At 42.3% G+C, this 26460-nt stretch overlaps 1 protein-coding gene across 3 annotated transcripts in view; it reads right to left on the bottom strand.

Annotated features, from left to right (window-relative positions):
• RGS10 (regulator of G protein signaling 10) overlaps positions 1–4846 on the bottom strand; it is a 30834-nt gene extending 25988 nt beyond the window's left edge. Inside the window, exon 1 of one of the 3 annotated variants that reach the window (XM_043518821.1) lies at positions 4248–4846. In XM_043518821.1, the coding sequence (XP_043374756.1) occupies positions 4248–4296 (49 nt within the window). In that variant the 5' untranslated portion in view covers positions 4297–4846. Of the gene's footprint in view, positions 1–2055; positions 2078–4247 lie in introns of those variants that run through there. The other 2 variants (XM_038411097.2, XM_043518820.1) reach the window with 2 other exon arrangements.
• Positions 4847–26460: the final 21614 nt, after the last annotated feature.

Raw genomic sequence — 26460 nt, 5'->3', positions numbered from 1 at the left:
CTAAGGCACCCCTCAGCTCAGTTACTGGGCACTCACATACATATTTCTACTATAAGAATTGTTCCCAATAGGATCATAGCTCTCCACTCTATACACAATTGCTTAAATCCGTCTGATTCAACAGGTTCATGTGTACCATATAGAGAATACTTCCTTATGTCTTAAAATAGGCAAAAGGTTTTCCTGGACCTTACCCAAAGGACTAATCTCTACATTTCTATCTACTAAAGTTCTACTGAACTGTCTAGAAAAAAAAAAAAATCACCACACTTGTAGTGGAATTTATATACAATTCTTCACAACTAATTTATTTTTAGAATGTAACAGTGAAATATATTTTAGTATATGAAATATGCTAATCCTTAGTTATCCCTCTTCTTGCCATTAATAAGATCATCTTATTCCATCAGAAGCCCTGCAATTATGCTGTCCTGTAGTTTACACACAAACTGCATGCTTGCCAGTGCCACCAGTACCTAATATTCAAATGATAGAGTAATTCACTTCTTTTTTAAACAGCAGATAATTATGTGCACCAGTAAGAAGACCGCAAAGGAACTACAGAAAAAGGGATCTTTTCTATTTGAACTTTTGTAGAAGATAAAAATGTACAGTAGTAGATAAAGATGTAAAATAACTCTGATCTTTCTTGTTTTGGTGGAAAAAACACTCACTATCTTTTAAACAGACAAGGAAACCAATAAGTGGAGAAAATACTATTATAAACATTCACAACATAGTTGTACGCAGGACCCCACCATACAGTCTTTACTTCAACAAAACTTCCACTGACTATAGGATCACAATGCATTTTCTTATATGACGTGCAGTGGCCAATTGCTTGTATAAACAAAGCTAACGTTTGGAAGTTATACTAGTTGCAGCATTATTTTAGGGAACAATACTATATGATCCATTTTTGACCATCATAAAATACTATTACACAAGATACAAAAACACCTTGTAAATAAATATTTTTATAAGTGATAAATGAAAGGGCATATGTAATTTTTTAAAAAGTTCTAACTACCACACTTGGACACTATCAGTATCTGAAATAGCAAATATTTGTATTATACAAACAAGTTCCATGCTAACATTAATTAGCAAATCAGAACTCCAGGCTCCGGACCTTGCTTTGAAAGGATAGTGGCAAAAAAACAGAAGAAACCACCAATTAGCATTACATGCTTACTGTTTCAAATAATAAGGTGATTCAGTACATGGGGTGAGATCTTCACACACTCCTAAGTGATTTAGCAGCACAAGTCCGCTCTGAATTTCAGTGGAAACTTTGTGAACCTGTTAGAAAGACACTTTGGAAAATCCTACCCATAATTCTGAAGTGTTGCAACTACAGACATATAACAAATCTTTAATAAACTGTGCCCTGCAGCAACATATCACACAGCAAAAATTCGTGCATCTTATAAAACTATGTTACATCAGCCATTTGATGCATGTTTGCTTATCCCTTTCCATATATGTTTTCTGCAAAGTTATTAACAAAAGACAGCAGACATGACCAGCTAATCAGCCAAGTATGTACCCATATAGCATCTTATAAATAGCTTTTTTTCCTTTGTTCACGTTTAAACAAATAGCATCAATTCACAGAACAGTTAACAAAATCTTTCCCATTCTCCTATAAACTTATCTTGAGAGAACTTTGATTGCACCACATGCATTTGCTCCTTCTTCACACAGAATCAGGCCTCAGTCCTTTGGGAAGCTGTGAATACTGACAGATGGGCCTTTTATTTTTTAAAGCGCTCTTAACCGTTTCTCTGTGATCATCAGAATGCCTTTCCACTCACAAGCAACAGTCCTGAATTAACCTGAATTAAACCAAGGTTTATTAATGCATCCAATTAAGTGAGCTGTAGCTCACAAAAGCTTATGCTCAAATAAATGTGTTAGTCTCTAAGGTACCACAAGTACTCCTTTTCTTTTTTACGAATACAGACTAACATGGCTGCTACTCTTAAACCAAGGTTATGAAACAATGAGAAATTGTTCTTAACTGTTCCGTTTAACAAGGGAAAGTTCCCTTACTTTCCATGTACGCAAGTGCCACTTGAGGAGTCCAATAGATCAACTTTTTCTAGTAGCTGCTGTATTTTAAAGGACCTATGGGCTATGAAGAGTTGTCCTTTGCCTGTTTTGGTTTATTCAAAGTATAAGCCTTAACATCCTCTTTTGAGTGTCTCCAACAACAGATGGCAATTGGATTCTAGTTTTAACTATACGGAAGGAAATTAAACGTATGTTCTGCATTTGTAGCATCTCTGAAAGCATTCACCAAGAACTTAAAAAAAAAAAAAAAAAAAAAAACCCCAAAAAAACCTAGACTAAAAGCCAGACTCAATTTTTCTTTGGAAGGCTTTAATGAGGAACTTGCAAGTTAGTAATCTTATTGTACATTCCAGAAGTAATGTTGGTGCTCAGGATTCTCAGTTTGTTATTTTTATCCAAACTATTCCACAAAGAATAATATATGTTATGTTCAATTCCTTGAGCCACTGAACCTGCTGTGTCAGTGAAATTCTGTTGTAAAATGTTCTGTATTAAAGTGCTGTAATATTCTGAAATTGTGTCTGTAAAAATGGCATTCTGGGGTTCCATGTCAATGACTTCCTTACCAAATGTAAGAAGATGGTCTTTCTAGATGACAGCTCTCCAAAGTCAACTTGCGATCTGAAAGTCAAACTAGGTTCTTTCTGGTTAGGAAGTCACCACCACTAACACAGATGATCTAATCAGAATGTCATTAAAATTTTGGTTGATGTAGGAGCTACAACAGAATCCAACAGCCTCTCCTGTAGAGAGTCTACAATGGAAAAGACTATGCTACACCTAAATTATAGTTTCTGAATCTTGTGCTTAAAACATAACCTATCAGTTATATATTATAGCCCCAGAAGCATACAAAGCGTTAAAAGGTGCATAAAGACAGAAAATGCTACCTGGGCTGTGTCCATCTGCATCAGTGAGGGCAAACACATACCCTCCCCCCCAAAGTTCACTTTGTCCTGGGAGCTATTAAGCATCTTAAAAGCAATGGATAGGTCTACAGCAATATGAATCATCAATCATACCCTGTACTCAGTTAGTTTAAGTCTAATTAACATAATTATATCTGAATATTGTAAAAATCCAGATACACTGACATGTTTCAGATATGAAACTTGCCACCACTGCTTTCGGCCACTGCCTGTTTTGAGTCGCTTTGTAAGTATTACCAAGTCCATTACATGAGAATTAGACAGCTAAAGCCATGTATTTGCTATTTTAGAACTGCACAATTGCATACTTTGAGAAATTATAGTGGACTTTTACAGTCATACTAAACCTCATAAACAGCTGTCATTGTTCATGCATAACTCAGAGGAAAGGCAGTAACAAATTCAGGTTGATACAGTGAAACCATACATTTATACCTTCTTTCTATTCATCTGTATCATCCAGCTGGTTAAAGCACCTGAATGAGACTTTATCTACTTGATTTGTAGAGATGCTGAGCACCCACAACTCGTTTAACTCAGTGGAGCTGTAGGGGTTCAGCACTTCTGAGACTCAGGCCCTATTTGAACCTGATGTCATTTAGCACTGTTACTTTCACTGGTGTTTGTTACAGTTTCTTCTCATGTAGCCATCCCTCTGCCACAGAGCAGCTATGACTCATATGCAAAGAAAACAAGACAGTTAACAAACCAAAGCACATCTGGAAGCTGAGCTCCGTGTTCCACTTCAGCGCGCTTTATTTTTCAGACACACTAAAAAGAAAACTCCATCCTTCCTCTTTCAGCTAAACTTCCTCTTGGTCTTGAAGCAGCTTGCGGCTACCAGCAAGAAGTGGTTGTGTCTTCTCAACGCAAAGTCAAAGCTTCCTGGGTCAAAAGGCGGCTGCAAATTAGAGGAGTCTGGAGAGGCACCAGCACCCCTGGCTCCCACTTTGGGTTAATCATTGGTTTAAAAAAAAAAAAAAATCCAAAGAGCAAATTCTATGATCTGCACTGGGACGGGGGCGGGGGGGCGTCACCTCCGATCTGGACCCAGCGGCGGAAGGCTGGTGCTGGCCAGAGTCATGCCCGGCATGGGCTGATTCTGGGGGCGCAGGTTCGCGGCCCGGGGTTAGCTCGGGCTGACTCACACCGCGCGCGCGAAGCCTGGCGCCGGAATGAAGGTGCCCCCCGCCCGCTCGGGACCCCGGCTCGCCCGCGTCCTCCGCGCAAAGCTCTCCTTACCTGACGGCGGCCGCTTCCTGCTGAGCCGGCTCACAGCCCGCGTGAACATGTCGGGGGGTGGCTGCCCAGCTCCAGCCGGCCAGCCGCAGGAGGCGGTGCCCGCGACGGGAGCTCCCTGCGCCCCAGCAGGCGCCTCCAGTCGGTCCCGCGGCGAGGGCTGGGCGCGCCTGGCACTTCCCCGGCCAAATGAGACGGGCCGGCCTGCGGTGAGCGCCCTCCCTCCGCTGGGACTCCCCTAGGAGGCGCCCCACGTGGGCGCCCTCCGCCTCCGGCCGCCAGGCTCCTGCGCTGCCCGCGATGCGCCCCCTGCTGCTGCCCTAGGGGGCGCCCTGGCGCGCGCTCTGCTGCCGCCGCCGCCGGTCTGCCCCGGGGCGCTGGCTCCGGGGCTGGGCGCATCCTCCTTCCTCCGCCGCCGAGCTCCCTGCGGTCAGCAGCCGCATCGACGCGCGGCTGCCGCCTCTTCCTCCGCCAGCTACAAAAAAAATAAATAAAGCAAAGCGGCGAGCAAGGGAGGGAAAAGCACCCAGGAGCCGCCAGGGGCGTCAGCAAGCGGGGCCCCTTCCCAGCTGTGCCGCGAGCCACGTGTGCCGGGCAGCTCTGCAAGCTCCCGCCCCCTGCAGGGAGCTTGAGCCGGGTGATGGGGACCAATCAGGGATTTCCCTACACCTCTCCCCGTGGGGGTGTAACTCCCCCCCCCCAATGTTCCCAACCCCTCCACTGTCAACTAGTTACATCAGAGTGGCCAGTTTAGTAATTGGGTGGAAATTTGAATTGAAATTGCAACACTAATACACACTTTAAAAGCATAGGTTTCAGAGTAGCAGCCGTGTTCGTCTGTATTCGCAAAAAGAAAAGGAGGACTTGTGGCACCTTAGAGACTAACCAATTCATTAGAGCATAAGCTTTCGTGAGCTACAGCTCACTTCATCGGATGCATTACTTCATCAGACGAAATGCATCCGATGAAGTGAGCTGTAGCTCACGAAAACTTATGCTCTAATAAATTGGTTAGTCTCTAAGGTGCCACAAGTCCTCCTTTTCTTTTTTTAAAAGCATAGACAGTGTATGATGAATTACTTGCGCCTGGAAAAGTAGAGTAGGTTTGAAAAGTACGAACAAAGACAAGTGTCTTCACACAGCTGTTGTTTTTTTCTGACAATGGCGGCACGCTGGTTTCCGCAATGTTGGCCAATCTAATCATTTATAATGATGATTTATAAGCAAGGTCTGACTAAATGAGCTCTCTCCTGCCAGCTAGTGATGAGCCAGGGGAAGGCTTCAGGACCAGACGCTATTTACATGAACTCACCTACTTATCCAACAGACAGAGCTGTGCTGCCCAAGGGATCAGTTGTGGCTGATGCTGGGTTACAAATCATTTTAGTATTGAATGTGGAGGATATGAAATGTTGTTATCCTTATTGTATGAGTAAAGGGCAGCAGAACTGGGCTTAGCCTGCCTGAATGAGGGGGGGGGCCACCCTCAATGGTTAATTTTTGCCAGGAGTTAGACCTGAATCTCTAGGCTTGGCAGTTCAGAGCCCCGGGCTTGCCACATCAGTTATGAAAGTAAAAAACTTGCTCAAGCCCTGGCACCTCTTAATTACAAATTAAGCACTGGTCACCCTCAACTGCACTTCACTCGCTAAACAAGGGCTTTGGATGGCAGAGCCCAGTGGAGGAGGGGATGGGACAGGGGTTGTGCTTGGTGGTGTGGGCTCTGCCTAAGGGTCACAGCCATTATTTGAATTGCCACCTCCCCTATTTAAAGATAGAGCTTATTAAGCTCCATAGAGAGTCATTTTTGTTTTGTTAAGTGGTCACTAGAGCTGAAATCACTAATAATCAGGTCTATGTGCTTAGACCTGCTGCAGGACAGCTTTTCTGTGGAAAAGACATCCCAGCCTGCACTTGCTGTAAGGTTCCCCCACTGAGAGCTGAAATCACCAAGAGCTGGGTGGAATCTCAAGAGACCGACTTGCAAAGGTCACAGTGGCAGGTGGCAGCAGAAGGTGAAGGCACAGGACCATCAGCGGTGGAGTGAATGGTGGCATGACGAACAATAGCGGCCGGAGCGAGTGGCGAGCAGCTTCAGGAACAAGCAAGATGCCTTCTCCCCCACCCTCCCAGGGTGGGAGGTGAACTCCTGCAAAAGCACCTCTGAACTCTGGGTCTTCACTGACCAAGGACAACAAGGTGGGGTGCAGTAGAGGGAGAAGGGAGGGGCACGTTAAAGGAACATTTGTTTGTTGGACTACATTTTAGTGACTTTGCTCCAGAATGCTAGATTTGTGACTAAGAAACTTATATAAATATACATTTCCTAGTAGGCCAAGATGTTTTTTTTAAAATGCCTTATTTGCCAAGGTCATTATTTCACATTATTGCTATCTCGAGAGGTCATTGTCTTGGGGAGTTTCTGTACTAAACATTTTTATTATAATTACATTTTTACATAAGAATGGCTATATTGGGTCAAACCAATGGTCCATTGAGCCCAGTACCCTGTCTTCTGACAGTGGCCAGTGCCAGGTGCTTCAAAGGGAATTAACAGAACAGAGCAATTATTGAGTGATCCATCCTCTGTCATCCACTTCCAGCTTCTGGAAAGCAGAGGCTCTCTGAGCATGGTGTTGCATCCCTGCCCGTCCTGGCTAATAGCCTTTGATAGACCTATCCTCCATAAACTTTTCTAGTTCTTTTTTGAACTATGTTATAGGTTTGGCTTTCACAACATCCTCTGGCAAAAAGTTCCACAGGTTCATGGTGTGTTGTGTGAAAGAAGTACTTCCTTTTGTTTGTTTTAAACCTGCTGCCTCTTATTTACTTTCTCCATACCCGTCGAGTCATATCCTTGCTTAGTCCTCTCTCTTCCAAGCTGAAAAGTCCCAGTGTTTTTAATCTCTCCTCATATGGCAACTATTCCATACCCTTAATCATTTTAGTTTCCCTTTTCTGTACCTTTTCCAATTCCAATATATCGTTTTTGAGATAGGGCAATCAGAACTGCATGCAGTATTCAAGATGTGAGCATACTATAGATTTATAGAATAAAAGTGGGGGAGCTTGGTTTGCCAGACCGATCAGCAAAGCCAATGCTGACAAACTCTGTGAAAAGGCTTCAAAACACCAATCCTCTGGACTGCATCGACATGCAGAAAGCCTTATAAGCCAGTCGTTGTCAAAGCCAATTTTAGAAGTACTAAATGAGGGTGTTAAAATGCTGGAACACAGTTTATTCAAACAAACATGGCTGTCACATCATACTTTCTCTTTAAGCAAGAGATACCACAACAACACTACAAACTGGAGGCCAATGTTAAGTGCATTGTCATTTGTTAATCCTGAAGTTGGACGCTGATTCTGACCAAGACCAGCAAATGCTCACTATCTTTCTGCAAGAAACTCAACTGACTGGTTAGAAGCATGCAGTGCAACAGTGAACTCAGCAGCTGAAAAAGTGAAGAACTCTCTCCCCACATTCAGAAAATGTGCATACGCGGCTGATGAATGCACCAATGCAAACGGGTGACAAGTATTAAGTCACTGCATATGTTATCTCGATATCCGTGGTAGGCCAGTAGATGCATTTCTAGATGTTCAGTTTATAGAAGAACACATCGGCTGCATCCTAGAAAAATTAAATGCTTGTAAATTGAACCCCAAAGAGACGGCTGCTTGTGCATTTGATGGTTCTGCAAACTTCTCTGGAAGACATAGCGAAGTACAATCTTTGCTCAGAGAATAGTGAAACTCTAAACTCTCCTGTACACACTGTAGATGCCATCTACTCCAACTAGCACTAGAACAAGCTGCAGAATCTCCAAAAGGCATTAAATAAGCTATAAATTTAATGTCTTCATTATACTCTTCTTTTTTCAACAGGAGTCTAAAAGGACTGAACAACTTGGAAACAAATAGAAGATACACTGGGACTGAAGTTCAAATTATTCCAACCTGGAAAAACCCACTGGCTTTCTCATGAGTGATCCTTGGCTGTTGTCTTAAAATTACTGTAACCGTTATTACTGGCTTTGGAAAGTATCTACCGAGATGGGACGGATCTAAGTAGTGAGGCTACTGGACTACTTTTGTTACTAAGTTCAGAGAAGACTATCACCATTCTCTCTTGGCACCTTAGAGACTAACAAATTTATTAGAGCATAAGCTTTCGTGAACTACAGCTCACTTCATCGGATGAAGTCTCTAAGGTGCCACAAGTCCTCCTTTTCTTTTTGCGAATACAGACTAACACGGCTGCTACTCTGAAACCATTCTCTCTTGTAAGTCTACTGTTGAAACCACTTGGGTCATTAAACAATGCATCTGCTACACCTACAACAGACAATGCATCTGCTACAACAGGCATCTGTAGCATCTACATGTGCTACATCTACAACAGGCATCTGCTACAACAGTAGTAGATCTTTGTCCAGCAATACAAGCTACACTTGGATCAATCAGATATCAATTGAAAACATACTGGAAGAAGCAAAGTCTTCAGTCCAGAAGTTGACCAATTAGGGCAGTTATATTGGTTCCTTAAATTAGGAGGACAAAAAGTGTTTGTTAAGCCAGCTGAAAAAGTAAAGTACACAGACTTGATTCTTACATCTCTACACCACCAACTTCCAGATTCTATCAACCTCTACGTAGCTTTTACAGATAACTGTCTTATAAAGTGAGTGAGGCACAACCGGCAATGGAGCTGCCATGTGATCAGGACAGAATAGAGAATTTGAACACAGAGTGGAATATCATACTGTGAACAAATGAAGATTTAACTTCTGCTTCTTCTTTATCATCACTAGAGGTTTGACCCAATTTTTGTGCTATGTTTCCTGAGATGAAAGTAGGAGGAATTCATCACTTTCTAGTCCCAGTCACAACAACTACAGTTGAGGATTCTTTTTTCTCATTGAATAGAATTGTGTTCTGAAAGAAGTTGCCTTCTGCATGACCATGAGCATATCATGAAGGACAGGAGGTACCGGACACATGAGAAGCCACCAAAAATGAAGGCACTTCATTCGAGAAGTTCATTAACAGAGTTGTGCAAAATTACAAGAAGAAACCAAGAAGAATGTAGATATAGTGCTTCATAGTAGGCTTGTGTAGCCAACTTTAATTTGTGTGATGATTTAAAAACATGAGTTAAATCTAATAAAATGGGCATGATTCCGCAGGAGACTGAGAAAAGTTTGTCAACATTCAGCCCTGATGGATCCAGCCCAGGTGCAGCCACGATTACTTACAACCCACAGAAAACATGCCCAAGTCACAGCATTTCATTTATCGCAGCGCTATCCCAAGCTAAAACCACCCTCCCTTGCTCCCATCAACTCTCCGAGTGCCAGGCGTGCCCGGGATGCTTACTGCGTGATACTGAATCATTCTGCACATCTCTCCCACACTTCCTCTTTTTCCCCCCCTCCCTTGTTGCCTCCTCGTCCCTGCAAACTTTGGAACTGCTAAGCTAAGTGTTTCACCCTCACACATTTTAGATCACAGACTGTGGCAGTTTGGACTTGACTCATATGTTGTCTGGACTCAGGCTAGATGGGCGGGGGAGTCTGAAAACCCTCCTTGATGGTGCATGCTGCTGTTGCAGAAACAGTCAAGACAAATTAATTTTATAGCCCATGCTAACTGGCAGTACTTTCAGGACGGATTTGACTCTGCCTGCACCCAGTCTTCACTACCTCTTTGTGTAATATAGGACAGAGAGAGAACAAAAAGTCTTGCGTGGCTTAACTATAATTACACACAAACTATGTTCAAAGAATGTTCAGGTTGCAAAGTCTTGCATGTGTCAATTAGGAAATGCCATAATTAACGTTGCCTGTGAGGCCTTAATGCAGCTCCCTTGTTTGTACGCACTATGACATTTAATGACATTTTTATGTATGTAATTGCCTATGTTTTTAAAAAAAGCAAACAAAAAACCATATTCATCACGTGGAACCATATGGACACCCACAAGGGGCATCGGCACAACAGTTGGAACCTTTAAATCCACTGCACAGACCTCTGCCATTTTAGCTAATGGAGTAACTGATAGCCGTAGTATGTTGCCATCCTTTATGCAGACCAGGAGCTAGAGGGAGATGAGACACAGTTTGCCCATAGGTTTCAAACAGATATTTGCTGACAGCACAGGAATGGGTAAGACACCAAAATCTTGGGTTCCATGTCAGGATCTGGAAGAGTGTATCTAGTCATCCCCCTTCTGTCCCTGTTCCCTCCCATGCCTAACCCTTCTGCCCCTGTCCTCCACAGCCTGTCTCTGCCCAGTCTTCCCCCTTGCTCTTCCATCCCAGTCTTCTTGCCCAAGCAGTCCCAGTCTCCCACCCCCAGGCCCCTCATCCAATTTATCTCTGACCCCATCTCCCTCCCACTGGACTCAGTCCATTAGCTCCTTGTCCCACTCTGCTCTCCCCACCCCACCCGGTCTAGCTCTTGTGCCCTTTGCATTTAAGTCAGGCAACTTCCTCCTCGACATTGCTTCGGCACAAGCAGGAGGAGCACCAAGCACATGGCTGGAGCATGCTTAGCATGGCCAGACTCTTCAGAGAATTCACCAGCCAGACTCTACTTACAGTCTCTACTAAGCACCTATAACCTGAGACATTTTGCAGGATTATGATTTGGCCAAATTTCAGCAGTTTTTCATGGGAATGGCAAAAAGCTGGTACCAGAGCAGCCCCTCTACCAAATTTTAAGCGCTACCTCCAAAATATAATAATTAATGGACAGGTTTCAGAATAGCAGCCGTGTTAGTCTGTATTCGCAAAAAAGAAAAGGAGTACTTGTGGCACCTTAGAGACTAAAATTTATTTGAGCATAAGCTTTTGTGAGCTACAGCATCATTTGTGATGCATCCGATGAAGTGAGCTGTAGCTCACGAAAGCTTATGCTCAAATAAATTTGTTAGTCTCTAAGGTGCCACAATTAATGGACAGTTTCTATTCAGCATGAGTATTGGAGGTGAACTCCTGGTCCCACTGAAATCAATGACAGTTTTTCCATCGACTTGATTGAGGCAGGGATGTCACCCTGGGAGTTTGGAAATACCAGATTGACTCCTTAAATAGATTACATTTTATGTCTCTATTTGGCCACACAAATCATAGCACTTTACCCGTTACCTGCAATGATTTGCCTGTCCAATACTGGACTTTTGCCTTGAGTACCAGGGCCAACAGCAGTACTGGTGGTTTCTTAGCCCCTCAACATGGACTGAAAAAGGGGAATATGAACAAACAGCTAGGGACAATTGCAAAAGAGCTACACAGTGGCGTTTTCAAGCAGATGCAAGATTGACCTGGCAGATATAATTAGAATATAATTACAGCTTCTGTGCAACTGTCAGCCTAATGTATGAGATGGTACTTTCTCAGAACAATAAGATATAAACAGTGCCCGTAGGCCCAGAATAGAGTTACATCCAGAGGAGAAAAGAGAGGAAATTTACATCGTACCAATGTTTAGAAGCCCATCATTTGGAGCCATGGCCTAGGGCATTTTCCAGCTCTATCCATACCTAAACATGTGCCAGATGGACCAAAACACCAAGTATCTTGCTTCCTGTTTCTCAGCTCTGATGGTACCTTTCTAAACAATTCAGGTGGCAAAACCCAAATGCTTCATCTCAGCACTCGACTGGTACATCATCTCAACGACGAAGCACTCTTTCCATCAGTTTAAAACTTTCCTCTTGTAAGATATTTCATTCTTATATTAATATTCATAGCTATAAAGTGAAATTCTACTCGGAAAAGTGACTATATATCAATAGCACTTTCTTCTCCCTTCATCACACATCAGATCCACTTGAGTTACCAAAAAAAAAAAAGGTGGGGGGGGAAGGGGTGTGGGTGTCTTACCACTTTTTACTACTGTGAGCATTCAGAGCCAACACAGTTATGGAAAAGTGAGCTTGATTATGTTCGTGCTCAAAGGCCAGATCCAAAGTCCATGATAATCAGTGGAGATATTTGGACATGGGATTTGGCCCCAGCAGAAATATCAACTAAGAACACAATCTTATTCCCTTTGTAGTCAATAGTCAAGAAGTCTTAGGTCCCCTTATCAGAATGCAGGTCCAAATTCCATCATCCTTGACAATTCTGCAAACCCTCTGAGGTGCATCAGGTTGCACCAATGTAACTGATAGCAGTTTCATGCCAGCAGAAACTTTCTTTTTAGTGATTAAGAATGAACATAGCTTGATTTCCAGAGCACAGATGGGTTTTGCAGGGTGGGCAGTTAGGAAAAATTGTTTTCTTGTAAACTGAGCATGCAACTCTTGTAATTTCCAGGCCTACATCTTTCCTGAATAGAGACTGGCAGTGGCATGGAACTGGTGCTGCATGCATTAGAAACTAGTTTGAGGCTGTAAAATGTATTTTAGATATGGTCTAATGTCAAAATTGAACTAAAGTCTATGGAACGGACAGCTTTGTGTACTAATACATTGCACCACCTTACCTCCAAGATCTTCCCTTTATGTGTTTAGAGAAATCTTAGGGTTTAGAGAAATCTCTTTTTGTGTTTTATTTCCCTAGGTCAGCATTTCAGCGGTGTGTCATATCAGAGCTAGTTATTGTGCAATCTTTTGTGGTTAGGCAAGAGACAGTACAGAAATAAACAGTCCAGGAATTTTTTTAAAGCTTCAGTAATAAAAAAAGAGAGTAGTTAAAAAGACAAAGCTTTTTAAAATATTTTTAAGAAAACAATGATAGTTTAGACCTTCCACAGCTTCTAGCACATGCCCACAATGCATATGTTGATCTTGCAAGATTGCTCCTTGTGCCTCTGTGGCTCTAAATGCAGAATGACAGTGCATCTGCCGTTCCCACTGAAACCAATAGGAGCTTTTTGAAAATCAGGCCTTCTATGTGCCTAAGCACAGATCTGAGGGCCTAACTTTCACACAGCTTTGATTTTGAACAAATGATTTAGTCTATGTGATTTTGAAGACATACTTCTGCCCCCTTGCAGTATAATTAAAAATGAGTGCTAAGGATAGCATCTGTGACTGTTGAAAGAGGATCTTTAGAAATGTCATTTTTGTAACATAGGGTCTCATCACTTCATCTCTGTGCCTCAGTTTCCCCATTGTATTGATAATCATACTGACCTCCTTGGCAAAGCACTTTGAGACCTACTTTTGAGAAGCACTCAATAAGAGCCAGGGATTATTATTATAATCAATATGAACAGGACTGTAAGAAGGTTTAATTTTTAGGGTTGTACATGTTAATTGTGTACGCATAGCATTAACTACATCAAACAGTATGAAAGGTCAGTAGTTTTAACAAGGGTTTCTACTGGCCTTATAGACATATGCCTTGTCTACACTACCGCTTAAGTCAATGTAAGTTAAGTCACTCAGGGCTGTAAAAAAACCCATCCCCGAGTGATGCAACTTACATCGACTTAACACTGTGTCTACACTGCGCTCTGGCGGCAGGAGATATTCTCCCATCGACGTAGCTTCTGCCTCTCCTTGAGGTAGAGTACTGAAGTCGATGGGAAAGGGCTCTCCCACTGACTTATCACATCTTCACCAGACCCGTTAAATCAACACCGCTGCATCGATGACGATGGTGCAGATTTAACCCCATAGTGAAGACAAGCCCTAAGAGTGAAGCGAGGTTAATACACGTCTCCATAATCCTAAAAGTATTTATTGTTTGTATTACTGCAGTGCCTAGGCCCCCCAGTCATGGACCAGGACCCCACTGTGCGAGATACTGTGCAAACAGAACAAAAAAAGATGATTCCTGCCCCAAGGAGCTTACAATCTAAGTATAAAATGAGAGACAGATGGACACCGACTGGAGAGTACAAGGAAAAAATGATTCAGTATTGGTTAGCATGATCCGCAGTGATCTGAGCACTCCAGCAACTGAACCATGGTCAAGTTGCTTGTAGGCATCATGGCAAAGAATTATTTTAAGGAGGGTTTAGGAGGAGGATAATTAGGATCCTTTGTGACTGTTAATGGGGAGTGCCTCCCAAGCATGGGGAGCAGCATGGGAGAAAATCCAAAAGTGCTTGTTGGAAAATTTAACAAGTGGGCAATGGAGGCTGCAGCATTGGCCAGTCAGAGGTGAGAGTCGACATCATGATTGTGAATGAAAGATGATAGGTAGAGTGGGAATAGGCTGTGAAAGGCCTTGAAAGTGAAGATAAGTAGCTTATATTTGATGTGATAGTGAAGGGGGAAGACAATGCAGGGACACAAATAGAGGGGTGAAGCAGTCAAAGTATTGAGATAGGAATATGATCTTTGCAGCAGCATTGAGAATGGATATGAGCAGGGCAAGATTATTTGTCAAGGCCAGAAAAGGATGTTGCAGTAATCAAGACATGAGATTATGAGAGGTTAGAGGAATCTTAGCTGTGTTGATACATAGGCAAGGCCGCATTTAGAGAGAGTCTGGATGTGAGGATATGGAGAGGGGTGAGTCAAAGATGATGCCCAGCTTACAAGCCTCAGTGACAGCCAGGATGGGGGATGTTGCCCACAGCGATTGGGAAAGAAGGTAGTAGGGAGAAATTGGAAATGAGAGGGTGGGGGATGGGGAGCAGGATCTGTGTTTCAGCCATATCAAGCTTGAGCTGACAGCTAGACATCCACAAGCAGACGTCAGAGAGACAGGCAGAGATTTTAGTTGGACAGAACAAGACAGCTCTGGAGCAGAGAGGTAAATAACTGAGCTGCTAGGGTAGAGATTGTTGAATGTGTATGCAGATGAGATTACCCAGTGATAAGGTGTAGAGGGAGAAGGGAAGGGGACCAAAGATACAGAACTCTGTGGAACTCCCAGAGAAAGTTAGAGGGAGGTGAGGAAAATCCTCTGAAGGCCACACTGAAGGAGCGATTAGAGAGGTAGAAGAAAAACTAGGAGAGGACAAAAAGAAAAGCAGTACTTGTGGCACCTTAGAGACTAACAAATTTATTAGAGCATAAGCTTTCGTGAGCTACAGCTCACTTCATCGGATGCATTTGGTGGAAAAAACAGAGGAGAGATTTATATACACACACACAGAGAACATGAAACAATGGGTTTATCATACACACTGTAAAGAGAGTGATCACTTAAGATAAGCCATCACCAGCAGCAGGGGGGAAAACCTTTCATGGTGACAAGCAAGGTAGGCTAATTCCAGCAGTTAACAAGAATATCTGAGGAACAGTGGGGTGGGGGGGAGAAATACCATGGGGAAATAGTTTTACTTTGTGTAATGACTCATCCATTCCCAGTCTCTATTCAAGCCTAAGTTAATTGTATCCAGTTTGCAAATTAATTCCAATTCAGCAGTCTCTCGTTGGAGTCTGTTTTTGAAGCTTTTTTGTTGAAGGATAGCCACTCTTAGGTCTGTAATCGAGTGACCAGAGAGATTGAAGTGTTCTCCAACTGGTTTTTGAATGTTATAATTCTTGACGTCTGATTTGTGTCCATTCATTCTTTTACGTTTTAGGAGAGGACAGTCACGGAAGCCAAGCCAGGACAAGATTTAAAGAAGAAGAACATGGACAGTGGTGTAAAAGGTGGCTAACAGCTTAAGGAGGCTGATCACGGAGCATTGGTTCCGAGCTTTGGCCAGGAAGAGATCATTAGTGACTTAGTGAGAGCAAGGGTCGGAATACAGATTGAAGAGGGTCCAGATGGAACTGGAAGAGAGGACCTCCAAACAGCAATTGTAAACAGCTTGTTCACTGAGCTCAGAAAAGAAAGTAAGAAGGGAGACAGAGCAGTAGTGGGAGAGGTAAGGGTGGCTGAGGGTTTTTTAAGATGGGAGAGGCTAAAACATGTTTATGATGGGGAAGAGCCAGAGGAGAATGAGAGGTTGAGGAGAACAGGGAGGCCATGAGAGTGGACACAAGGGAAATCAGGATATGGGATGGGAGTCACTGGGACAAGATGAGGATTTAGAGCAGGACAACTGACACAAAACTTGTCTATGACAGGAGAAAGAGAGCTGTAGGTGGTGAGGGGGAAGGTCACCATGTTTGTCCATTCTCTCATGGAAGAAATGGTGAGATCCTTTACAGAGAGAGGTGTGGAGGCAGGAGGAGGGGAAAGGCTTAGGGAGTGAGTGACATGGCAAAAGGGTGGCTGGGATTGAGGACATGGAATTTAATTAAACTGGCAACGTTGAGTGGTGTAGTTCAAAAGATGGCAGAAGTGAAGGAGAAGAGAATGAATTTGTAATGGAGGAAGTCAGCCTGGTCACAGGACTTTTGCTAGAGAATAAGAGTTGGAGTGGAGAAAGCAGATGTTGGGGGTGAGCCAGGGCTGGGGATCAGCAGGGTGAACCTTGCAGCTGGAGAGAGGCAAAAGAGTCAAGGGTGAAAGAGTGAAGGACGGAGAGAAACAACCATATGGATGAAAGAATGGGGAAAGAGAGCAGGGAGGAGTGGACTGAGAGCAGAGGAGAAGTCATCAATGCTGATGGATCAGAAGTCACAGAAATGCTGAGTAACGACATGAGTGGAAAGGGCTGGGGAGGCTGATGGGCAATGTGGAATGAAACCAGGTGATAGTCAGAGAAGGGAAACTAACCCAGGAGAGAGGAAGAGAGAGCAGTACTTGGTGAAGACAAAAGTCCAGTGAACAGCTCTTTTGGTGAGTAGTGGAGCGTCACTGGAGAGGTGACACTCCACTACTGCACATGGTTTTGAAAAGAGAGAGGAAAAGCCTTGACATAATCCTAAATACTATAATACCAGTATTATAATACTGTGAGGTGAGGGGAGGAAAGTGAGGGAGGAACTAGGCAGCCACACTTCAGATGACTCATCCGCATGGAATGAGTGAGGGAGATTGTGAGGGGAGGAAAAGAGGGAGGAATTGAAATCAGAGAAGGCAGCTGATAGGGAGGCGTTGGGCAGACTGTAGATGACAGCAACATGAATGGGGAAAGGAGAGTCAGATGCAGTGCTGTTCAACCAAAAAGAAAGGGAAAAGGGAGGAGGGGAGGTTATATAATATATTTAGATGTTTGAATTGTTAGCAAGAACATACACCTCATTTAAAAGGTTTTTTTCATATTAAGTTCGTTACTTGCTGTATTTTTGTTTGATCTTTTATCTATAAAACAGATATATCGCCTTTCCCCAACGGGAGGATTGTGAGGTTTAATTATGTTTATGTAAAGCACATGAAGATAATGAAAAAGTACAGAAGAGCAAGTTTTATTTAAAAAAATCCTCTACATTCTTGAGAAAAATAGCAAATCTGAAGTCTCTTGCAGATGTTTTGTTGTAGTGCAGCAACTGAAGTTCACTTAAAGTAATGCAGGTTCTAATTTTTACTTCCTTTCCTGTAGCAACTGTGACAGGGTCAGGCCGGATGGCTACAGGAGAGTAATAGAAGGCAGATATATTAGCCTCAGGTTAAGTAGGTCCCTTTTTCCTGGGTAAGGTAACAGGAAAGGTTCCAGAACAATCAGGAAACTTCTGGAGACAATTAAGACAGGCTGATTAGAACACCTGCAGCTGATCAAGAAGCTGCTAGAATCAATTAAGGCAGGCTAATCAGGGCACCTGGGTTTAAAAAGGAGCTCCCTTCAGTTTGTGGTGTGCGTGTAAGGAGTTGGGAGCAAGAGGCGCTAGGAGTGAGAACACATACTGTTGGAGGACTGAGTACAAGCACTACCAGGAGGAAGGTCCAATGGTGAGGATAAAGAAGGTGTTGGGAGGAGGCCATGGGGAAGTAGCCCAGGGAGTTGTAGCTGTCACACAGCTGTTCCAGGAGGCACTCTAGACAGCTGCAGTCCACAGGTCCCTGGGCTGGAACCCGGAGTAGAGGGCGGGCCCGGGTTCCCCCCAAACCTCCCAGTCAGACCCAGGAGGAGTTGACTTGAATTGTGGGTTCATGAAAATGGCCAAACTGAGGGCTGTTGTGAAGCTCCAAGGCGAGCAAATCCGCCAATAAGCGCAAGACCCACCAAGGTAGAGGAGGAACTTTGTCACACAATATGCTGTAGTCACGCCACACAATGTAAAGCTGTAGAAGCCTGTAGTTTAATTGTATTGTATTCTAAATTATGTACAGACATTGCAGCTGAGTTATGGACACACCACCATCTAAATACAGAACTTTTCAGTTGTAGAGCTCAAAGCACTTCACATGGCTAAGCATCAATATGCCCATTTTTCACATGAGAAAAAACTGAGGCACAGCGAGGCGAAGAACCAGATGTTCAGAATTACTGAGCACATGCACCTGATTTCCAGCAGTGAATGCTCAGCACTTTTGAGAATCAGGCTCCAAGGTTTCACAAGGCAAACAGTCAGTGACAATGCTGGGAAAACAATCCAGGCAGACATTTGGTACCATTCCGATCAGTATCTACAAAAGTTGGGTCAGTTTGTGCCTTATACAGCCAGTGTTTTGGGACTAAGGTGCTGAGGTACTGACTTGGTTCTTACAATCTGGCCCTTGTGTACATATAAAAGTATAATGGAATTATATTGCCTATGTTCAATTTTACATGTGATTTATCTTTACAGTACATTAACAGAGTTCATGCATTCTTACATTAAATCAATCCTTTTTTCCCCCGAATGCAGATAATAAATCCTCGCAAGCCCTCTTACTAAGTTTCATAGACCTGAACTCACCCTTTAAAAAAAAAAAATCAAATCAAGCTAAAGTGATCCCAAAACAATGTTAGATAATCCTCAGCTGTCAAACTGAAATGAGGCTATTCTCTTCACAGACCCTCAAGACTCCAGCAACCAGGATTTCCTGATTTTTACATTGAGAAATCCCAACTGCCATTGACAAAACAATTTGATAGGTGTATCTTTGTGCTATGGAAGAAGTCTTTTACAGATTAAAAATTTAGGGCCTTGTCCTGAAAACACAAATGCACAGGAGCAACTTTACTCCTGTAAGTGGTCTCACTGAAGCCAACAGAACTACTCATGAAACAATATCACGTCTGTGTTCACAAGATCAGACCCTCAAAGGGACACAGAGCTACAATAATACAAAACAAAAACATAGCTGAACATAGCTCCATTGAATTCAATAGAGCAATGCCAATTTCTTCTTCTTCGGCTATCCCTTGATTCAAGGATAGCTGCCAAGTGGGTTCATTGGTGAGGTTTTAAGTGGCTGAGGAGCCCAAATCTTGCCTTGCAGATTTTCCCACAGAAGTGACTGGTGTAATCTTGAAGAAGATATAGTTGTTGGCTAGAATGCTGTGCCCTTTCTTTCCTCCTTTATTGCTTCTCTGTTTCATGAGCACATCTGTTCCAGTTTACACCAGGTGGGGATCTGGTCCCATTTTTAAGTCATTATCCTTCTTTACTTATGCTACTGGAAGCATTGCAGATGATTAAAACGAAGCATGAAAATTTAATTTTCTGTACTTAACCCAGCTTCAAAAGTGAAATCAGACCAGTAGGTCTGAATGTCTTATCATATCCAGTGTACATTTGCAGAACTCCTGGGGAATGCTTAGATATGATTTAAAAAAGATACCTCCTTAGGATTGTTAGCATTTTATTATTTCATTTAAAATTGTATATTTGTATTAGGTTTTGTAAACCCAATCCCACCCCCTCCCCTTGCATTTTGGGTATAAAGTACTTGACAGCATCCATTGAACCAATACAGTACATGAAAATATTGTAAGACACGAAACCTTGGACCCATTCCTTGTCCCACTGAAATCAATGCCAAAATTCCCATTGACATCAATGGGACCAGGCACTGGGTCCAATGTTCTCAAATAAAATAAAGTACATAATCTGAACAATAAAAATATAGCTTCTCTACCAAGAGAAAAAACTGAAAATGTGCAAAACATCCACAAGACTGGGCATGCGTTCAGTTCATCTGTGATATCATGCAAGCAGATTCTACTTAAAAATCCTACTCATGTCCTGGATTTGAGTTTAAATACTTTTATTGAAAAGAAATAAAAGTACTTCTGCTTAGTTATCTTTCATATGAAATCTATTCTGGCAATATTTACCATGAGTAAACTTACAGAAAATTTACATAACAAATGGCTGATTTAAAGGCCAAATTCCAATTGGAGGGTTCAGAAAACTTTATAGGCTGCAATGGCAACTGGAGCAACATGTAATATCAGCGATCAGAGATGTCGGTTTAAGGGCCTGATCTCACTTATACAGTTAGATGTTTGAATTGTTAGCAATAAACATACACCTAATTTAAAAGGTTTTTTTCATATTACAGTTCGTCACTTGCTGTATTTTTGTTTGATCCTCTATCTGTAAAACAGGTATAATATCGCCTTTTCCCAATGCTAGGGTTTTGAGGATTAATTAAGTTTATGTAAAGCACATGAAGATAATGAAAAAGTACAGAAGAGCATGTATTACACCAATTTAACTCCATTGATTTCTGTGAAGCTACCCCCTGATTTACACCAGTGAGAGCGCATAATCAGGACCTACATTTATAATCAGAAACAGTTTGGTTTTCTTTTAAAATGAAAAGAGGTATCTGAAAGGATTCAGTAGCCCAGTGCTTGAGTCCTTTTAAAAAAAACAAAACAAACAACAACAACAAAAACCACACACACACACACACACACACGAGTGCCAGAACACCCTTCTGGTACTATAGCTTCTAGAGCGATGATAATGCAGGCTAGGGCAGCTTGGTCAGGCCAAGGAAGCCCAAGGCACCAGGTTCCACCCGGCACCCTCCATCACAGTCCAACACTCACGCAGGCTCTCCGCTAGCACTGGCAGCAGTGTGTCCTAGCCACCTGTGAAGCACCCTCTCCTTCCTGCAGCTTGGGACAAAGCAAGTGAGCGAGAGCTGGCAGCACACCAAGGCTGGGTGAAGTCTCTTCCCAGAGCCAGCAGGAACCACACTCACAGCCAGCAGCCCGTGTCAGCTGGTACAAAGCGGGGAGCTCTGGGCTTAGGCGGTGGGAAATGGCTCCAAGACCCACCGAGGTGAGGGGGGGGCAGGTGTAAACCATCCAGTCCATGACCCGCAGCCTCCCTATAATAGTGATAGTACCAGAAATATTGGAGCACCATTCCAGCTCCCCAAACAAGTGTGAGAATCACATTGTGGCATGACGAATCCTGAAGTAAAGACTTCCTTTCTAGACTACATAGAAAATCCTTTAGAGCCAAATTGTGCTGTGACATGGAACAGGGACTCTAGGGAGTGAGTGAGAACTGGGTTTGGGATACACACGGCATACCCTATAGGTTTGCACAGCACTCTGAGAACATAGGATGGAATGCATTATAGGAGCATTAACCAGTTTGTATTACACTTAAGTCATCTGTTCTGCAGGAGATGCTCATACCAGTAAGTGATGTTTCTGATGCCAACTTTCCTTTAGGTGCCTGCAAGGGAAGGTTGCTTTAACTCTTACCAGAGCACCCTTGACAGAAGCTGCTGAATCAGCACATTCTCTGGCTGCCTTGCTATACTACCTTCCCAGCTGGAACTGTTCCTTGACAGCTTATCCGCTGGCACCACTTTCACTGCCAGGGCCTATGACAGCGTAGACTCTAAAGGGAATTTGACCCTGTATGCACGACAATATATTGTACTTCAACAACACTATTTCAGGCTCTCGTACTTTTTATTAATCAAATCATAAGACCCTTGTGAGATTGTAACAGACATGAGAAAAATCTTGGCTTGTAATTGACTGCGTAGAATCATAACTACTGATTAGACGGGACATATTTACTTACCTCAAAGTACACTACTACTAAGTAGCCAACATGCTCACAGATACCTGTAAATGATTATGTCCTGATTGGCTATACTGAGTACCAAGAAAACTTTTCACCAACTTTTTGTTTGTTTGTCTTAAACCCCCAAGGACTAACAACTTCATCCCCACTATTCAAACATTAGTTTCAAAGAAAACAAACAGCTATCATGTTATAGCTTTGAATAGGATTCTAGCCTAACTTTTTCAACAAGGCTTTCAATTGGTCAGTATTTAGCTCTCAAATCCATAACATGTTCACTTCAATAGAAAGTAATAGCTGTTTACACCCATTTTCCAGAGAGCTAAAGTGAAACAGCAGTTGTATCATAACAGATATGATTACTGGTCACCAAAAAAAGAGAAAGTGTACGATAATCAGTTTATGCGGTACCAAAAATATATACATTCACCAGAGATTAATGTCATTTTAATCCATGATATAAAAACAATTTTGGTAGTTGTTTTATTTGACCAAAGCACTAATATCACAGCATAACTAGTTCTTGGAGACATAAAGGGTAGTTATATCAAAATATGCTTCTGCCCCTTAATCCAGACACGTTATTTTTATTGGTTTGCTTCAAAGCATCAAATGTATCTTTGTATTCATTGTTGTTTTGGCAAACATCCTTTAAAACATTTTGTCTTCCAGGAAAGTGAATGTTGAAATATATACATAGAATCCCTGTATCCAGTGAGACTTTAAAAATATTTAGAGTAAAAAATCCCTCCTGTATATTCTCAGTTTACACACAGAAGAATCAGTGACATATTGCTCCTGGCTCATTGCTTGAAACACTAGAGAGTGTGGGTTTATAAAGCCTACTCCTCTTGAAGAAAGAAGTGTATTCCACAACCCTGGGTGTTGCCCATTTTCCACTGTCAATGTTCAACGCCCAAGAGTCATTCTTTGGAAATGTTAACCCTGGAAGAGCAAACTATCTGATGGGAACAGTTTCATATTGTAGGTTTCAGTTAAATGCATCCACTCCTTTGAGATGCTTATGTAGTTGGACACAAAACTATAACAGGAAAGGAGTAGCTGATACAAAATTTCTTAATTTTAAAACACAGTCTTAAAGATGAACAGCATTATCTTATCCACTGCACTATCATTACAGTTGGACTTGTCATATGGGTTTGAGGCATAAAATTATATTCACTTCATGCTTTATGTGATATAAAACTACTTAATTAAATGTTAATTTGCAGGAATTTAATTACAGTTTAAGCAGTTTTTAATTGTTGTTTATGGTTTGTATTACAGAAGTGCCTAGACCCCAACCAAGATCAGGACTCTATTGTGCTCGATACTGTGCAAACACACAGCAAGAGAGACAGTTGCCATCCTGAAGAGCTTGCAATCTAACTAGACAGGCAGAGGATGAGGGAAAAGGTACATAACAGAGAAGACTGGAGACTGAGGCACAGAGAGATTAAGTGGCTTGCCCAAGGTCACACAGGACTGTAGCAGAGCTGAGAATTGAAATCTAGATCTCCTGTCATAGTCCAGAGCCTTAATCACAAAACTATCCTTCCTCCTATACTGTACCATACAAATGATGGTGACTGAATCTGCTACTGAAATTAGTCAGGAGTCCCGCATGAAAAGGACAAAACAGGTGACTGGAAAATGGGGTATAGTTGTTGTGACCTTCTTCCCTATGGGATCATTAAGAGTCTAATTTTGCAAGTGCTTGGTGTTCAGCTCCCAGGAACTCAAATGGGAGAGCAGTACACAGAGGGTTTTGTAGGACCAGTGCCTAGGATTTCAGGACCCTCCTTAGGATACTCTAAGTTATGCTCAGTGGGGCCAATCCCTTCTCCTAAGGGTCTGAAAGTTCCCCATGCAGTGGGACTAGTGAGGTTTCACTGCACTGGAGATAGAGGACAAAGACATCAGTGTTGCCAACCATGGCAATATTTGGTGTTTTCGTAAGGTCCCAGCTCCTGGAATCAAACCATCACAGGAAATGCTCACATTTCATTTTTTAAGATTTACCAGTCCTCGGGGTTGTGGAAGAAAGCTTGAATGCGTGATCCACATGCACCCTACAGTTGTAGAACCCAGAAGACAAAGAAAAAAATTACTTATTTTAAAAATTCCATCAATCAATTTTCTATGTAGTCAAATTCATGATTTACGGAGACCTGACTCGTGATGATGTTTTGTACGTTTGGGGTTGTCAATTCTAATCTCTGTGGAGAATGTGACTCCGCACAGTATGGAACTCGGCTCAGGGAGAGTCTGGGCTCCAATCACAGGAGGAGGGGCTGGGAAGAAGCTGCTATGGGGATCTTCCTTCCCCTAAGAAAGAGCACGGCTCAGGGGCTAGTTTGAAATGTTGCTCATTTGTTTCCCTTCCCCTTTGTTTTTCGCAGCCCTCCAACTACAGAACACATGGGGTAGAAAAGAAACCGCACTCACTCCCTTGCTGTTTTGCCCCCATATCCTGCCTAGGGCATCTAAAAGGAGTTCTGTTCATGCTTACCCTTATTTCCTTTCTCCATTTTCCTTCTCTGCTTTTACTCATTGGATAAACCTGTTTATAGATTTCAAAAGACTTCCACAATTGGGTATCAAGACAAAGGCCCAGCTTCTGCACACTTAGTTAATCTTAAGCATGGAAGAGTCTCCTTGAAGTTAAGAGGACTACCCATGTGCTTCAAGTGTTTGCAGGGGTATGGGCAAAACACCCTGACTCAGTCTGAGTGAAGTGCACTTTGCAAAGTGAAGCCACCTACACAGTGGGTAAAATTCAAACAGGGTAGCATGAGCCATACAAGGTTCCTAGGAGAGCAACACGATGATAGTTCTGCCATGCCAGAGTTTGGGCACTGAGAAGGGGCAAGTCACACCAATATCAAACAAGCTGACAGACAGGGCTACTCAGAATATGGTTGAGAAGAGTTTACTTTCTTAGATCCACATGACATATGGCTTCACTGGGAAAAAAAAAAAAAAGTGTTCTTAACTCAGGTTAAAATAGCAGAAGACATGGCAACTCAGCCTTTAACTCAGGTTAGCAAGTCGAGTTCAACTCCAACCTCCCCTATAGGCTTTAATTCATGCTCACCCGAGTTCCTGTGTCTTCACTGCTATTTTAACCCAAGTTAGCTTAGCTAACATTTTCTCAGGGGGTTGGGGGCAGTGAAGACATCTTTATACAGATCCTGTAGCTTGGGGTAGGGATCTAATCTCCACAGGCGTTCCCCACAAAGCTTGATTATTTTAGCATTGTGCACATGTTGGAAGGAGTGTGTACTTGTCCTCAGATGCAAATTTGAAAAATGAGTTTGCAATGATAGCAAATTATTTTTATAAGTGAGTGCACTGAGCCATGGAGTTTATCCTGGTACACTGACAAAATTACATACACATGTTTGTTTGTGACATTCTCTAATTAAAACAGAACCATGCAAATTATTATTGCTAGTACTGTTATATAATTGCAACGAATCTTATCCAAAATATAACTCATAGCTAGAACACGAGTTAAACTGCTTGTCGACCAACTAACCCAAAGACGACCTTTAAAGACATGTTAGAAATGGTAATTAGGGCCATTCTGTGGCTAGGTAGACTAGAACTTTGAAATGCAAACCTATGTTAGAAGTTACAAATGATACTAATTGTGTGCATCTTAGATATTACCCATGTAAACAGACAGTTCCTGTCTGTCACTATAGCTACTAATTGAGAGATCAAAAGGGAATATTAACATTTAGATGAATCTTGGGTGAAATAATGTCATTGTCTATATGTCTTGCTGAAGTTTTTGATAGACTGCCTCCTGGATAAATTGCCCTATGTTAATTTGTGTAACTAATTACTGGTGGTGTTTAGAAAAGAGAAAGTTACATCAAAAGCCTATTGTTTACCCAGGTCTGTAAGGTCAAGTGGATGCAAGAACATTGAATAAAAAGACCGTTGGTTTTGATCCTGTTTATCTCAAATTTGCTTGAGGCTTCCCCTGCATGAAACCTAAGCCCCAAGGACTGAGATCAGTAGGCAGTTCTGACTACTGCCCTAAAATATAAAAACATTGCCTATGGACTAAATTCTAAAGGAACTCTTTGCAACTACAAAGCTCACCATCTCCGATATGTTTCGGAGTAGCAGCCGATATGTATCTCAACTTCAAGAGTTGAACTCATGTCTGTATGTATATTGATCTTTTAACCATGTCTCCCCCTTTTCTAATAAATTTTAGTTAATTAATAGGAATTGGCTGTATGTGTGTATTTGGGTAAGATCTGGAATATTAAATAACCTGGGAGGTAATGTGTCCGATCCTTTGGGAGTGGTAGAGCCTTGTCTTTCATATGATGAAATAAGATATTCAGAAATCATCATATTTGACTTGGGTACCTGAATGGAGGCCTGAGACTGGGTTACTTCAAGGGAACTGTGTTTGGACTGCTGAGTAACCAGTAAGGTATAACAGATGCTGTTTAGTGCTGG

Source organism: Dermochelys coriacea, chromosome 7 (assembly GCF_009764565.3).
Source record: "Dermochelys coriacea isolate rDerCor1 chromosome 7, rDerCor1.pri.v4, whole genome shotgun sequence".
In the NCBI taxonomy this organism is placed as follows: Eukaryota; Metazoa; Chordata; order Testudines; family Dermochelyidae; genus Dermochelys; species Dermochelys coriacea.
The sequence above is the reverse complement of the archived record's forward strand: the minus strand, read 5'-3'. Positions and strand labels throughout refer to the sequence as shown.